The 17,183-nt window shown below is 41.8% G+C and overlaps 1 protein-coding gene across 1 annotated transcript in view; it reads right to left on the reverse strand.

Annotated features, from left to right (window-relative positions):
* Positions 1–17,183, reverse strand: part of LOC117473970 (disintegrin and metalloproteinase domain-containing protein 12-like) — a 76,932-nt gene that overhangs the window by 14,401 nt on the left and 45,348 nt on the right. The window contains 7 exon segments of the mRNA XM_034119948.1: positions 133–310; positions 9,481–9,629; positions 11,524–11,608; positions 12,355–12,524; positions 12,950–13,021; positions 13,590–13,656; positions 15,336–15,337. Of these exon segments, the coding sequence (XP_033975839.1) occupies positions 133–310; positions 9,481–9,629; positions 11,524–11,608; positions 12,355–12,524; positions 12,950–13,021; positions 13,590–13,656; positions 15,336–15,337 (723 nt within the window).

Genomic DNA, 17,183 nt, shown 5'->3' on the forward strand with positions numbered 1-17,183 from the left:
AATTTCTCAAATGTGGGTAACATAGTAACAAGGATTTATGGGTAGCAGTTAATACAGAGATTTTTGAAAGAAGGGGCGTAAAACCAGAATGCTGACTAATTGTCGGAGGTCTATATACAGTAGCACGCTCACCTCGAGTTCTCCACAGTCGCACTCCTCTCCCTCCTCCACGTAGCCGTTGCCACATTTCTGCCCGCCGTAGAGCACCTTGACCTCAGGCATGTTGAACAGACACATCCCGATGCCTTTTTCAAAACTGGCTGCCAGGTCCTTCTTGCTGCAGCTGCTGAACACTGTGGGGAACGGATACCTGTAAGGAAAAGAACAATTCTTTGTGAGTGATACAAACAAAGACAGAGTGGAGGAATAAGATCAAAATCACCCACAAGGGTCCTCTTCAGTCTGATGTAATCAGTGCTAATTGCTTCTAATCACAAAATCAATTAACCACAAGAGCTCAGCAACCTCTCCAGAGCACCATTAGCATGCGAACAGCACAGGGGCCCGGTGACGTCTGCCTCCATGGAGAGAGGGAGATCTGATAAGGCATATTTTACGAGACAGGGGAACATAAAAAATCAAACCAAAATGTGCTTCCTTCTAGACTTGAAACACCTACATTTGGGAGAAACGGGGAGGGGGTGTTTTTAATATTGTTTTTGGAGCGGACAGAGAGGGGGAAAAGCACACAGCCCAGGGCTCTGCCAAAAGCTTTGTTACAAACCTCCTGTGGCTTTATATCTCCGATAATATAGTGCCTTGGATAAGAGTGTGTGTGTCAAGTGAGCATGATTATGTGCAGACACTATCTTTATAAAAAAAAGCACTATATTAGGTTTTAATACCTACACCATAAAAGCCCAATATGGCCAGAATGAGTCAATCTGTGAGTAATATATGTGCTCGTCTGGCACACGGATGAGTGCATGTATGACACACTATGTGGGGGATCCAGGTCAACTTAGCTGCGAAAATGTTTCTTTTTACATGCGCACCACATGCAACATATGCGAGTCAAAATATGCAGACTCAGTAAAACCACATGTTTGTTCGAGAACATTTGTAAGCATTAATTTTAATGATTTTGACTATAAAATGTGTCCATTTCAGAGTTGTATATAATTAAGAGCAGCAAGGAAAGTGCCAGTGTAAATCCAACACATTACCATGTATTGAGTGCATAATGTATTTAATGTATGACAGCAGGGGAAATGTTCTATTGAGCTTGCAAGGTTTTCTTGGTGTCTAGAAAATCACAGTGATGAAAGGACAGCAAACATGTCTGGTTGTAGCACAACTGTAAATGCCTCGACATCTTTCAATAAGCTCATTTGAAGAGCAGGTGTGCATAAGAACAATTCATGCACAGGCTGAGCTGCTGTGGCATCAAGGCGTCATATAACAGTCCTTGGCAGCCCAAAAAAAATGCAGCTCGATGAGGTTCTTCTACATGAGGTTAAATGTGCTGGAGTTGGCAATTTGTTTCCAGCTTCAAGGCTGAGCCTTGAAGTGAGGCCGATGGCTGTGTTGACGCAGAAGCAGTAAAATAACTACTTTCTCTCCTTAGATTTTCAGCTTAGAGAAGGAGGCCTTTCTATGGGACTCAATGTCGACAAGACTTTCAAACTGTGTTTCTGTGATTGGGTTTCACATGCTAATACGGCTCTAAATATGTCATGACACTCTGTGAATGTTTTGACATGACCTCATTCCCGGCTTGCCTTTGATTTCCGTCATGTGTGGAGGAGGCTTACATCAACTCCTGCTGCTGACCCCCTCCCCAAACACACAACCGCCTGCTCTCTAACATCAATACTATTCAGAGGTTGTGTTAGGTGAAAATGGGGTACCTTGAAACAGATCTCTTTACACTCTGGACCAAAGCAAAATATCAGAGTAGATCTGTAATGATATGTAATGGCAAAAGGAAATACCAATAAGGAAAGCTGTAATAACAGCCATTATAACACCCTTCTTTTTTCTTCCCTCCCCGTTGAGCCTCTCAGGGGACCTTGCTATGATGAACAGCTGTCAAGGCTGGCAGACCACTTCCTTAGCAACCGCTGTTGTTGATTTCTTCCTTGCCCCCTAAGCCCGAACCAAAATTGCCTGCTCTGGTTGCACACCCTGTTTTGCTGAATTCATTCAATTTCCATGAACTCAGCCCTGTTCTTCAGTTACCAGCCAATGCAAGCCATGACAAACACTCACATCACAGCTCACATCTCTGAGATGCATGAGCTCAGGATCCAGCTGTTCTTTATGAGACGCAATACAGAAATAATTGGTCTACCCTGCAACGGTGTGGGGGTGGGTGGAGGAATAATGGCTGTGAAAAGGAAGAGGCACCAATGAATTACAGTGGATGGCATTTAGCAGCTGCGGGCCCCCAGGGGAGGAAAAGCAGTGCCAGGGCAAATCACGGTGGGCACATCTGGAGCTCATAGCGGACTAAAGACCCTTTAGACAACAACTCGTCCCATAGGAGTCTACGCCACCACCGCAAGAGAAAAGACCCAGTGTGACCTTCCGGCTGGTTCAAATGCGGTTTGGGCTTCAGGAAGGACGAGTCTTGTTCACCTCCGTCTATTCTCTTTGTGTGCTCTTTGTTCTGTCCCACACTGTTGCATTGTTATCCACCGCCAATTCCATTATTGGGTACATTTTTCTCTGTTCTTTGTGTTTTTCTTCTCTTCTCTAACCTAACTTCAGTTTTTGACAGTTGGTTGCTAGGCTTCAGCGGCACTGCAGCTGATGGTTGATGGAGTGTACCATGCAATCACAGGATCTTAGCAACGGTCAGTTGCCAGACAAGGCTTTAACAGGCCTGTGGGAGGTCTGCTGATAAGGAATCATTCCCAGATATATTACAGGCCCCCCTTGATCTACCACACACTGTAATAATACTACAGTGCCAAAGGCTTTCAAACATCTAACAATTCAGCAGCTTCGACAAGGGGACAGATGAAAAAATGACCTACATTAGGGTAGAGAAGTAAAGTAAGACAGTACAAAGACACAAATCCGTATATGAAGGCACAACAAATTGATTAAATTGACTCTTGCAATTTACAATCAATGTCATTTAAAAACTAAAATAATGAATTAAAGACTTTTTCGACAGAGATCCTGGAAAGCAAGTGTGCCATTTAAAGGTCCCTATTATACTGTTTTTCATCAATATATTATAGGTCTCAGTTATATACAAAACATGTCTCTGAAGTGTTTGGCTCGAAATACCAAACAGATCATGCATGTTAGCATGTCATAATCCCCTCTGTTTCAGCCCTGTTTCAAAAGTGCTGATTCTCTGTCTGTTACTTTAGATGAAAATAAGGAGCCACTCCCCACGCCCCTCTGAGAGATATTTTGTTAAAAATAACACAATGGTGCTTTAGGAGGAGATTCAGGTGATAAGGTGGAGGGGGTTCCCTTGGTTGGTTATTGGCTAATGGTTACACAAGCCAGAACATCGTTATGACATCATAAAGTGGCCACAATCTGATCAGCTCATTTCTGTTTTTTATATAAATGGATCAGGAAAAAAAGTGAGCACATATTTTTTCCTGAAACTTTCAGAATCTTTTTACACAGAGGACACATGTTTATGTATAAAAGACATGAAAAAGTGGATTTAGCACAATAGGTGACCTTTAATAACAATTAAAGGTAGGGTAGGTAAGAATGGAGAAACCAGCTCGTGTGCGCTAGAATTTGAAAGTATGCAGACGAAAAAAATCTGCCCCTTCCTTCAGACTTCCTTACAGAGCCCCTCCTCCAACACACACGAACGCGCACATGACCAATGAGGGCACGAGATAAGTTTGTGCACAGATGGAAGGCTGACAGGCAGGTAGGCCATCCAGTTATTTTAGCCGGGCCGGTGAAAATAATTGGTCGTGCTTTTTACAGAGCCATGGCTTCCACAGATGACATTTTTTTATGTATTTATTGTCAAAGCATTTAATACATTCATTGCTATCGGGATGTTAAGAGCATTCCATGGAATATAACAAAAAGTGTTTCTGAACTGAATTACCTACCCCACCTTTAAGTGCAATTACATGATGTATTAGTAAAGTGTTCAGATTGATTTTGCTTATCCAAATGCTTTTACAGCTTCAGGATGAAAAAATAAAAATAAAATCAAAGCTGAAATGAAGCAGACATGTAAGATGAAAGGGTTGCTCTTCTAAATCAAATGTAATGGGATTGTGCCTACAGTGATGAGAAAAATAACACATATTTTTTTTTAAATGTTGAAAGTCTTGTTTATATAGGATTTTAGTGCTCAATATGAACATACATTCAGACCTATTTTATCATCAATTACAATAATCATGAGGCAAAGTTGCAAATTAATATACAGAGCATTTTAACCCCAAATGTAGGTGGGCAGGGTGCACATTTGACTGTGGTTCAGATGATAGAGAATGCTGGGAAACCCATCCACCACATCCTGCACAGCCAGTTTATGTCACATCTTTTCAGCCATGAAATATTGATCCGGCTATGAATAAGATCTGCCGGCCTTTTCAGTGACACATCTGCCAAAATATTTTTTTCCTTGAGATCCTTGAGAACATTGTTAAAAAAAAACACTGATCGTGACTATATTTTTGTACTGCTATGACGGTTTTATTTTGGTGGACCTTGATCTTCCAGCACAAATGTGAACGAACGTTAATTCAAACCTGACTGTGACAACTGTAAGCATGACAAATACTTCATAGTTGCTTAAGTAATTCAAAACCATAGTTCCTTGACTACACATTTATTATTAATTTGACAGCCTCCTTTGAGCATGAAGAGCTTGAGCTTTGCCGATGACATTAGGTGATATGATCTGTTGTGGCCTTTGGTGCCTAGGAGTCTGGCCTATGTTGTAGATACTGAAGAGCCTTTTCACATTGATTTCCCTATGGACACAATTAAACAAGGCATACTGTAGTAGAGAGTTCCTGTTCTTGAGAGGGGCACGGGTCACATTTCCAAGACATGCCTTGGACCTTGGTTCAGTTTCTGTGATTTTGATTCTTGATTATTTTATAATAAGGGAAATATATCAATCTCTGTCTGATGGTGTTCATGCCCAGCATTCAAAATCTTACTAAGGTCTTCAACCCATGAGTGTGTGAACCCTGTCTTAATAATGCATCTTGGTATCTATCTGTCCATCAACATCTTGCAATGCAGCTCCATAACACGGATAAGTGCTTTTACAAAAAATATATTTTAAATTTAAATCAGAATGCAATTTGTACACTGAAAAGAAGAAAAATGAATATCCAGGTGTCATTGTTTTTAGATAGGCTCCCTTCTGACTGCTCACATGTCCATCTTCTCTAAATACCGTAAAACAGGCACTAATGTTATTTCCTGACAATAAGTGTAACTAGTGACACTTTGGTTTTGTCAGTTTTGCCATTATTTGGCATTTTTAGAATCATAGGCTAGAAAGGGGGGGGGGGGGCACTAAGGACTTGGCAATAACGTGGCATCTGCTGTAACCAACCGGTATTAAAGGCACTCCAATAACCACACCTTGTAATTGAAAGCTAAAGATGAACCAATAGTGGACCAAACATAGAGCCCTGTGGAGTTCCTGTTTTAGTATTTAAGAGAGAAGGACCTTTCTGAGTACTGTGCACTTATGTATGTCCTTCTTTCAATGGATTACCCTGCAGCAGCTCAGTTGATGTGTGTTCCTCTAAGTTATGTACTCAAAGGATAAGACTCCAGCCTGTTCTCATTTATCACTAATGGGGGGGGGGGGGGGGGAATGGGATGGATAGGAAAAGGAGGAAGCGACAATTGTCCGTGACCAATGTGAGCAGGAAACAAGCAGTGCTCTGTGCAGATGTGCAGCTGGCTCTGGGACAGTTACAGTTGCACTGCCCCCCCACCACCATGAACTGGATCCTATTATCTCCAGCAGAAGGCCAGCAGAGCTTGATGGGTGTCTTTCTTAACAATGCACTGATGAAGACACTCTTGTGCTCTAGTTGATTAAAATGATAGATCAATCAAAACAAAAAAACTCAAGGTACTCCTTGCTGAGTAGGTGTAGGCGAGTTATGCCAGTACTTTAAATTATTGAATGCAGGGGCTGGTTATCAACGGGCCTTTTGTACCAACTCATCCAACTCTTGGCCTTGTGAAGAGGCATTTTGTATAATCACATTGCGCTTTGAAAGAGCTGGTTGCCTGCCAAGGAAAACATGGCAGTCAATGCTAAGAACAAATAACTGTAGCTACTGGGTGATGAACAACATTCAGGTGATTGCAGCAGAGCCTGTGTGTGTGTGTGGTGTGTGTGTGTGTGTGTGTGTGTGTGTGTGTGTGTGTGTGTGTGTGTGTGTGTGTGTGTGTGTGTGTGTGTGTGTGTGTGTGTGTGTGTGTGTGTGTGTGTGCGCGCGCGCGTGTGTGTGTGTGTGTGTGTGTGTGTGGCCACATTAGGCTTTAAAGCATTGAACTAGGAGGGGATTGAGTTGGACTCATGGGAGATGTAGTGCCGCCTCAGGCAGAGAGTGTATAGTCCTGACCTGGAATTAACTGAGGAAGCAGAATGAGGCAATAGAGTTCTTTAACATCCTTATTTAAATGTATTGCTTCCTTAATCCTGGATTAAATCACAGAGCAGCAGTATGGACGGATAAGGAGATGTTCAGGGGATTATTTTAAAACCAATGGCTAGATAATTTCTTTCTTTTGTCAGATGGAATAAAAAGCACTCTCTCCGTGGAGAGCAGAACAAAAAACTAAATATTCATGCATATTTCTTAGCAGTCTATGTTTGGTAGAAATTACATTCTTTCACATTTAGAGAATTTCGTCATAGCTACGTATGACTTCAGAATGAGATATTTTAAGGGAAATGTGTAGGCTTTCCCTACATACAAAATGTATAATAGACAGTCTTTAACTATTTATTTGGAGCTGCAGAGAGATTATCCATCATTAAAGATGAATGTATTTCAAAGAATAGGATTACTCTCTAACTTGCTGTGAATAAAGAGGAAAAAGAGAGGGCCAGTATTTCTAGCTTTTTTTACTAGTTCATGTTGTTGCCAATTTTAGGATAAAGTCCTTGACCAAGGATACCCTCATCATTTGAGCTAATAATAATAATTCTACATTTGACTGCTGTGTTGCTTTATGAGTCTATATTCAAGAATAGTGTTACCCTGTTTTTCAAACCAAACCAAATACAAAGGGATGTTTCCAACATAAACACCAATCTGTGTTTCCCACAGACCACAAGACCTTCGGCTTGAACTGATACCCAATGTTAACGCCTAACAAATCCCTATCCCACTGCTCGGTCTGACAATATGTAAGTTATAATCATCCATAATTAACAAATATATGCTATTTTTTTACTACATGGTATGGCTCTGCTTAACTTAAATCCCTGTTGGTATCTGTTCTCACATATTTTATTTAAAGTGGACCTATCATGCTATATTTAAATGATATATTGTAGGGCCATACCTATATAAGGTATATTTATACGTTTCTGTTTTCAAAATACCAAACAGATCATGCATTTTAGCCATGCCTCATTTCGCTCTATGTGCTGTTTGCTGTGTCTACGGGTCTGATTCTGCTGACCACGCCCCCCTGCAGGAGAGGTGAGACGTGCTCTGATCAGCTGCTGGGCTGTCAGAAGAGGGGGAGAAAAAGAGATCTCCGTCCTCCGTGTTTTATTATATAGAGTCGTTATTCATTTGTTTTAAAGCTCAATAAATAACAAAGAAGACCTTTGACCGGCACTTTTCTAATTTTGTCCGGAAGATTTAAACTTTAACGGACATCTTGACCGGCGAAAGAAACTGAAACTCTGCCGCACGGTCCCCTCGTTCCTTGGAAGAGGCGGAGAGGTGGGTGTTTGTCATCTGCTGGTGGACTAACCGGAGAGAATTACAGTGCTTGCCTCAACGGGGAGGGATTGCATTGAATTAAAGCAGCGGGAGCAAACGCTTGCCTCGGGGAGGGAGAAAAAAAGCCACAGCGGAGAATAAACAGAAGGGTAACCATGGTAACTATGGGCGGGAAGTCTTCTTCGCTGCTTTTGTGGCAGACTACAGCGCCACTTACAGGCCTGGCATATGTACTACAGCGTCTCCAGCACTTTCAAGCGGCAATGGCCGGCCGTGGCCCAACCCCACATTCCCCTGATAGGTGGAGAGTTGGCCCAATAGCCGTAGCGCCACTTCTGTGACGACATAGAAGCGTTCAAATCTGGATCAGTCTGTATCAGATCCGTTGCAGCCCCTTTTTTTAGAGATTTGGGTATGGAGGAAAATAGAGAGGGTTGTGTTTTCTGACACTTGGTGAGTTCCCTGGAACACCAGGGACACATATTCATGTATAAAAGACGTACCAAATTGCATTTTGCATGATAGGTCCCCTTTAAGGCAGTAAAAACATTTGTTTATTTGCTTCTTGACAGAAGTTAAGGGTAAAATGTTTCACAGGAAATGTTTTGATTTTTAAGTGCAAGTATGTGTCCTGCTCTTACTCCTTCCTGTTATGATATGGAAATGAATACGAGTATGTTGAGTGCATTTTCCAGTTTCAAACACGTTCAGTTTGGACAAGATTCGCTTGGTTCTTCATTTGAAGCTTCTATTACACAACAGTATCAAAACAAGAGAGCACATTGTTGCAAGTGTACATCATAGTTTTGTGAGGTGCCATCATGGTTTTGTGGAGTGTTGTGAGTGAATGAAACAATTAAATCCCAAATGACCATGGCTTTGCTATTTACAAATCGCACGCTTGTGCATGAAGTCCCATGAATGAGGTGGCACTAAAAAAATAGCAAGTACTATCCACAACTTTTGCAAATTAAGAAATGTGCTCGTTCATGCAGTGGAAGGGTGGTATTAGACAGCAGATGCCTTTCTGCACATCTTACTTAGTTTATTGGAGTTTAGCTAAATTGTGTCAGAGTAAGTTAAATTGTATTGCTTTGGCCATGCACTGCGACTGAACCATTGGCTTCCCATCAGCATGAGTCATATTGCCTTAGGGCATTAGCACAGCTGTTGAATCTGCCATAAGCCAAAATGGTCCAGCAGTTCAACAGCATTATTTGCTTAACGCTCGATAGACAATAAATTACAAATAGAGAGCATGTGGAATAATGTTTACATATGATCACAATCTGGACTCTTTTGAGCCACACTCGTCTCAATAAGTGACTGGATTAATGCAAACTTAATGATGGCTTGACATTACGATTGATGCATTTCAGATGGTTTTGGAGTAAGACGTCATTTTTAAAGCCTAACCAAAAGCGGCCCCACTGGAGTGCACTGAAGCAGTGAATGATAGCATATGTCCTTAGGCTGATGAAGGCCAACTAGCTGAAATAATACCCCCGCAATCTAGGATATTGCAGAAGAGAGTAAGAAGTCAGCAATCCTAAAGATCGATTGACTCTTAATTGTTAAGGTGGAAGCTGTGACTCACCCGGTGGAGGGAGTCATGATGCATCCTCCACGGTCCACGGTCACCCTGCAGCCACACCCCCTCTCCGGGGTGTCATGGTTCATTCCAAAGTTGTGGCCAAGCTCGTGGGCCAGAGTGACTGCAGCGCCCAGGGGGTTGTCTGAATGGTCCTACAAAAGAAAAATATCAATCATGCAGAAACTTAACAAGACATTGCTTCTTAATAATTGTAATCTCTTCAATTTGTGAGTCAGATTTATCAAGTATATTTATAGACTGGACATGATACAAGCAACGTCTTTTAATGAAATGTGATGAGTAACTGCTCTGTAGCAAACAATAGCTTATTAAAAACAGACCTCTCTGATTACATTCTATGAGGAAAGTAACAAATAACAAAAATGTAATGGTAGCCAAATGACTGTTACCCCCCAGGACCTACTGGAAAACAAACATGTCTCAAAACAAGTGAGTGTAATTGCAAAGTGCCAAGATTAAAAAAACAACGCTGTTGGATCTGTGCTTATCAGAGCGTTTTCTCTGCTCGACGTTGTGGTACTGAAATGAGGAATAAAACGGCAGACTGCGGGCTGTCACCTTCAGCTTGCTCTGCAAACTTTGACCAAGCCAGATGTGCAGCTTCATCCACAGAAAACTGGCAAAAAGTTAAAAGAAAAACTCTGCTTGAGGACAGCTTAAAAATCACACAGCCAGCGAAGATAACAGAGACTTGAAAAAACACACAGTGCTAGAGGATGCACTGGGAAGATGAAGTTGTCACTGTGAAAGCTGTGTTGGTGGAGGTGCCGAGAGTTCCTGAAAGGTGTGTAAAACATGAACACATGAAGAGGCCGGATGAATAATGTAGCGCCATCCGCTATCAGCTCCTCATGCATGCAGCACTGTGCATCAGAGCACCTTGTCTCTGGAGTCTTCAGTCACTGTGCATTATTCAGTAGAGCTGTACAGTCTGATGAAATGCTCTGCTGGGGGCTTTTGAAAGTAACGGTCATCAGCTGTCAGCACTCATCGGGTTTCAACTGCGCAGCCAAAAATCCATGAAAAGAAAACCCTCTAGTTCAGTTTCCAAAACACCTTTGCTGACTGATGAGGCTTGGGTGCTCAAGAGGGCACTACATGCCACTGTCTGCGTTCTGTTTCGCCACACCTCAGAAATGAATGTAACATTTGGGGCTGGTAAATGGATATTCCAGATGGTTCCAGAATGGATGTTTAAGATTTAACTGCTTAGAAAAATAACATAGGGGAAGTTGGCTAATGAGTTCAAAAGTACTTTGTAAGTTAGCGAGACAACTGAGACAACAGGGTTGTAGTTTGCCCACGGAAGAGTCTGCGGTTGGAGACTAATTATTTATGTCCCTGATCTGATATATGTGGTATGTAGAGCTCTATCATAATGACCCAACTTTACCATCTGCAAGGACAAGAGTGAAGAACCATCTGGGGACTTGCTGTGAAGCTTACCACCAGCCAGCCAGACAAACAGCCACTCAGGGACATGGAGTATAAAATAATAGCATGACTTGCACTAATACAACATGACATGGGCACATAGGGTTGCAGTTCTTTAATGGGTGATCATTTACAACATGCACCTACGTTTTCATTCGGGGATATGCAGTACCCTTAAATTCACTAATTTGTTGCACTTCATTAAGAAGCAATGGTTTCCACTCGTGTAATCGATACGCGCTTTGATTTATCAGCGCTAAGTGGAGGGTGCTATGCATACTAACTTAGCCTTCCTGGGGAAAAAAAGTCACAATGATGTGTGTGCCCTGTTAATACAAGTTAATATCAACTCTGGAATCCTTAGCTCAACCCTTACACAAGAGACTCAGGGGAGAAATATGAGAGTATTATGTCAGACAGGAGGGAGGGGGGAGAACCAGGCAAAGAGCGGAGGGCAGGGGGAGGGAAATGATAAAATACGTCTGGTCTACTTTCTGGAAGTCAGAAACACACCAAATATTTATTTTGTACTCCTTTTGCTTCAGGGTGGAATAATAGTTAGTACATTCAGTAGAGCATAGGTGTACGTACCATGACGATCCCCCCCGACTGCTCTGCTGTGCACATACTCATGATGGGTGCCATACCAATGGTGGTGCCCTGGAAATAGACCCCACTAAGGGGAAGACAACGAAGGTCATCAGATCTTTGATACTTCAACTGTCAAGGTAAATGCCCTCTGGAGGGTCTTTGACTTCTAATGATGTGAACTATAGAGCAATGTGTAAGGGCTGTTATGCAAATGTTGAGTAGTAGTGGTTTTTTTCACGACTAGCATGGTTTGGAATCGTTTCATTGGCTACTGACTAGGCCTGCACGCCAAATATCCGTAGGGGTTGCTTTGGGGTAAAGCTAACACATTTCAGCGTAACGTTCTAAAAAAGTGGCGAGCAGACCAACCAACAGAAAGACAGACAAACTAAATAAAATTAAAAGTTTTGTCTATATGTGTATCTACATCTTTACCTGATAATAACAACTACACAATGTCATTTTAACAATAGAAAACATTTTTATTTTGTATTTTGTAAGCATCTTATGAAGCCTGGATTGGATAGGACTGGTTTAGAAATATTTTGGCAAATTGAAATCAGATTTGTTTTCCTTTCAACAAAACTGTGTGGTGTCTATGTTCCATCCACACTGCAGGGCACCTTTGAGGGTAGTTCAAAAGAACAGCCACAACACAAGTTAATATTACAAAACATCACAGTCAATTTAGCTTCAAGTTAATAAAACCCAGAGACCGATCCAAAACAATTGCATTATTTGCTCTCAATAATTTGGAAATAATATCATCTATTTCAAATAGTGACTTTTAGAACGCACCTATCAAGTTGTACGCTACAACTGCAGATCTACCTGATCAGCTGGGCGTTGTCATGAGGCTTCTGAGGGAGCAGCTTGACCTTCCTCCAGTCTAGGAACTCATGCAAGGTGGTGAAGGGGTCCTGGGTTATGGGGCATTTGTCTACATCACTCCATACTTCCAGGCCCACCAGGGCCACGCGGATATTCAGAGCCCTGTAGAACTGAATGTTGAGGAGAGAGGGGGGAGGTAGAGAGGGAGAGAGAGACATATGTTCAGGTTAAGGGCTTATGATCTGCCTCTCATAACATTTATGTTCTTCTTTTGTACATTACTTATTTAAACAAAAATGCTGTACAGAAGTTGCTTAAAAATGATGAGAGGCTCTGAACAAATCCTTAACCATTAATCTACGTATGATTTTCCGTATGAATAAATCATGTTTCTCTTGTTTTATTAAACCTCCACCCACGGAACGTATTATTACAGCGGCCTCTTCACAACATTTCTCAGCCGAGTTATGGAATTGATCGTCCATTCATAATCCAATCAGCCTCTGCTCGCAGGTCGGTTAATTCTCAGCAGGCTTGATGTGACCTCTAATAAATCAGACGCTTACACCAAATCCCCTGTTGATTTGATTGTTACCTTGTCCACGTAATTGGCGATCTCAGCCAGCCGCTGCTTGACCTTCTCCATGTCCTTGCCTTGCTTCTGAAACTGAACAACACAAACAGACAGAGTAAAGCAAGGGGAAAGAGAGGTGATCCGCCCTCTTGAATGTTTATTTCCATCAAAGACATTATTTGGGAAGTATATCAATACTGCATCGTATATCAACACTGCACTAGCTTTGGAAATGTCTTCACAGTGTCGTGTTGATTCCACTGCAGTTGCTATCATCAAAGAGCTCCTGAGTGGAGCTTCGGATTAAGAGATAACCTCAACCACCTTGTCTTTTATCCAGCATTCATTCACTTTCTGTGGCTCTGAAGCTTGTGACATTGACCTACACTTTCTTCTCTTTGCCCTTGATCTTAAGGCTGAGATTTTAGATAATAATGGAATGGTTCATTTATGAGTGTGGTCAAATTATGTATACGGGAGTAGGACAGGCAAGCATATGAGTAAATTGACACACTAAAGGCGAAACAATGTAAAGGTTGGAGTCATCTTATCTACGTCTCAAGGGGAATGAGGGTCAGCTAAGTAGGTGACCTCTGAGCTTTTTAGCTGAGGATATGGCTGGAGACGGTGAATAGTTCAGGACGTTTTGACCTCTGCTTACCTCTCTGTTGTCAGCGACAATGATCAACTCCACATACTTGGTCGTAGTCTGGACGTGGCGTTTTATGCTGCATGGGTGAGTGAAAGGAGAATAGGTGGTGACGAGGCAAGAATGAGCAATAAATTGGAGAGGGAATAAATGTGGTAATGACAAAGTGATAAACCAAGAGAGATAAAGAGGAAGAGAGAGAACAGAGAAAGAAGAAGAAGGACATTAGGAGGACACACTTAACCGCAGCTCTCTGGAAAGGGCGGCTTAGATTTAGCAGGAGGCCACTCAATACACACTTTCCACTCTACACTTAAGGCAGCAGACACAAGCATCACAAAGCAATCTGATACACCTCACAGTGACCCAATAAGGTCACAGGTTACTCTGACAACACAAATAAATCACTGTTTTCAGACAATGATGCCTGCACTGGATTGGCATTAAACAGTATAACCCCCCCGGCTTTTCTTTCTAAAATTAAAAGAGCATGTGACATGCTAAGTATTGATTTATATTACAACTCCACAATGACTCCATCAACTAACTAAAACAGTGGAGCATGGACTAATGAGAATGATATCCAAATATAAGAAGGCACGTTCACACTTTTCTTAAATGGTAAAGGTTTTCAAATAACATTTGTTAGTGTATATTTATCTCTGTTGGTGTGGTCAGGATCACAGTCCAAACTTTGAACAAAGAAGCAGGAATCAGGTGCAGAGAATTATAACCAAATCGTACACTCATTATTAGGGCAAAAGAGAAAAGTAGAAGATGTGTATCACAGAGGGAAATTCGTCCTTCGAACAATTAATGTCTGAACACAGACGGACAGAGCAAGCTAAACGGCTAGCATGGCTGAAAATAGGATGGACGGAAAAAGGTGAATGACACACACCACACACACACACACACACACACACACACACACACACACACACACACACACACACACACACACACACACACACACACACACACACACACACACACACACACACACACACACACACACACACACACACACACACACACACACACACACACACACACACACACACACACACACACACACACACACACACACACACACACACACACACACACACACACACACACACACACACACACACACACACACACACACACACACACACACACACACACACACACACACACACACACACAACACACACACACACACACACACACACACACACACACACACACACACACACACACACACACACACACACACACACACACACACACACACACACACACACACACACACACACACACCCTGCTGGCTGAGTGTTCTGCACACTATGGCCCACTTTCAACCTGAGCCTCTTTATCCGTGCTGGCCTGGCAGCCTGGATCCTCTCCGCTCTTATCTGCCTCCTCCATAGATAAGCTAGGGTGGGCTAGTGTGATCCAATTGCACCCTATGGTGACATTTCCAGGAGGCCACTGGAGAGGACACACACACGGACACCGTGTTCAATCAACTCACTGAAGAGCATGACTGTTCTATAACAGATTAGTCAGAAGTAAACATGACTTATTTCACATGACGTTTTATTCTTTGTCTCTCGATAAAAGTAACAATTGAAAATGAAAAACTGGTTTCTGGACTCAATTCAGTAGATATATCTAAATAAAATCGACTACTAATATATTCAATTATTTAACAGCTTCACTTCTACATAAATGGACAAAATGTTCTTCCCTCAGTTCCTGTTTCCACTCCACTGCTAGCTCGATATCACAGAATTAAGGTGTGAAGAAAGAGGCTGGTATTCTTTTACCATTTATGAAGAGAATTTAAGAACAAAGGCCAGCTTACCAGCATGAAAGCTTTCAAGCACATTGAACATTGTCTTCATTAAGCAAATGGAGCTGGCTCAGGTGTGGATGAAGATAAAAACGGTATAATGCAGCTTTCTGATTGGAGTCTTATCCCTGGGAACGTTTAGGCTGCAACGATTAGTCAACTAATAGCTGAGTCTATGATGTTAAAATGAATACATTAGAGGTTTGGACTTTAAACTATTTTTCTGACATATTATACACCAGTTAATTTGTTGATGAATCTTGAAAACAATGGGGAGTTAATGGATAATACAAATATTGGTGACTTGCAGCCCTATGTCTGTATTTAACCCTTACTCAAAATGTTAATACATGTTCTGTTTAGGCGCTGTTGACGCCAATAGAGATTTGCAGGTACTCATGCTGTTGACGTGCACTTCCTGTCAGCTAGCTATCATATCTCTCTCTTCCCTTCTCTACCCCATCTGACTCTCATCATCCAGGGGCACTCTGCCAGCTCGCCTCCTTATCTTGAAACACTCAAGCAGGGCACAGCGCAGCTTATCAAAGCAGCAGCAGTACACCTCGCTGCCCTCATGTTAGGAGGTGAGTTTGCTTGTATGCCACCAGGTACAGCAAAGCAGACTTTATATTCATACTGTTTTGTGTACTTTCTCTATGCTTCTAACAAGGCCTTTTGCTCCTCGGGTAAGAAGAAGTGACCATTTTTCAAAAGAATTCCTTGTGTGTTTGATATGTTTTCACTTTTTTAATCACCTGTGGGATTACCGTGTGTGTCCACCTCCCTTAAAAGCAGCATCTGTCTTCACTTAGAGATGTTTTCCCTGCTAACTCTGGCATGTTGCTGGGTTAGGAGGGGTAGGGACATGATATTTCAAACTAATGAAAATTGAATCAGATAAAACATATTAAAGTATGATGAGTAAACCCTTATGAGTTATAATCAAATTATCTTTTTCACACTGGTGGAAATTAGCAATATGATCCTACTTGAGTCACCTTTTCCCCTTCTGCATTGTGCTGTTTTCTTTACTTGCGCTAAATCTTTGCAGCCCTCTTAACAAAAAAATAAAATGCTGCTCATTGAAGCCAGTTCTATAATCATCAACAGGAATCAACAGCTACAGTAAAACATCAGAAAATCCCTATTACTTCATGAATAAATAAAACCTAACAATGTTATGTTTTAGCCAGCAAAGCCATGTGTTTGGCGTGCTTTCTGAAACAATACTCAATTTCAATATAACCTTAATGAAATGACTAAACAATTGCTACAATACAAATCAGATTTAAGAAAATGGAAAGTCCCTCATACTGCATCACAATTATGGAATGTGTGCTTTTCCTCCTCGGAGAAACATCTGTTTCATCTTTTACCCCACCTATCTGTGTGTCTCCTGTGTTGACCTGATAAATCAGCCATGTTCATCCACTCCTGCCATCCTTCAGTAGTCAGATAGAGATCACTGGAGTCTTTGTTTTCCACTTATCAACGCTCGTCATCTTTAAAGGCCTGTTCCCTCTGAAGATAAAGAGTCTCTATGACCATGGCTCTTATGATTTATCTCTCCGCTCAGTGGGATAGTAAGGAGCTGAGTGTATGACGTGGGTCTGGTGGGGTTTTCTAAAAAGCAATCGGTTTAATTCTGGATGGACGGGTCCTGCTGAAGCCATGATGTACAAGCCTGATCTCGCTTTTCAGAGCAAATGGTGTCACTTAGCAGCCAATGCACTCTCCACAGGCGTTTATCAACCTGGGCTCTCAGT

This window comes from Trematomus bernacchii, unplaced genomic scaffold (genome assembly GCF_902827165.1).
Source record: "Trematomus bernacchii unplaced genomic scaffold, fTreBer1.1, whole genome shotgun sequence".
NCBI lineage: Eukaryota > Metazoa > Chordata > Actinopteri > Perciformes > Nototheniidae > Trematomus > Trematomus bernacchii.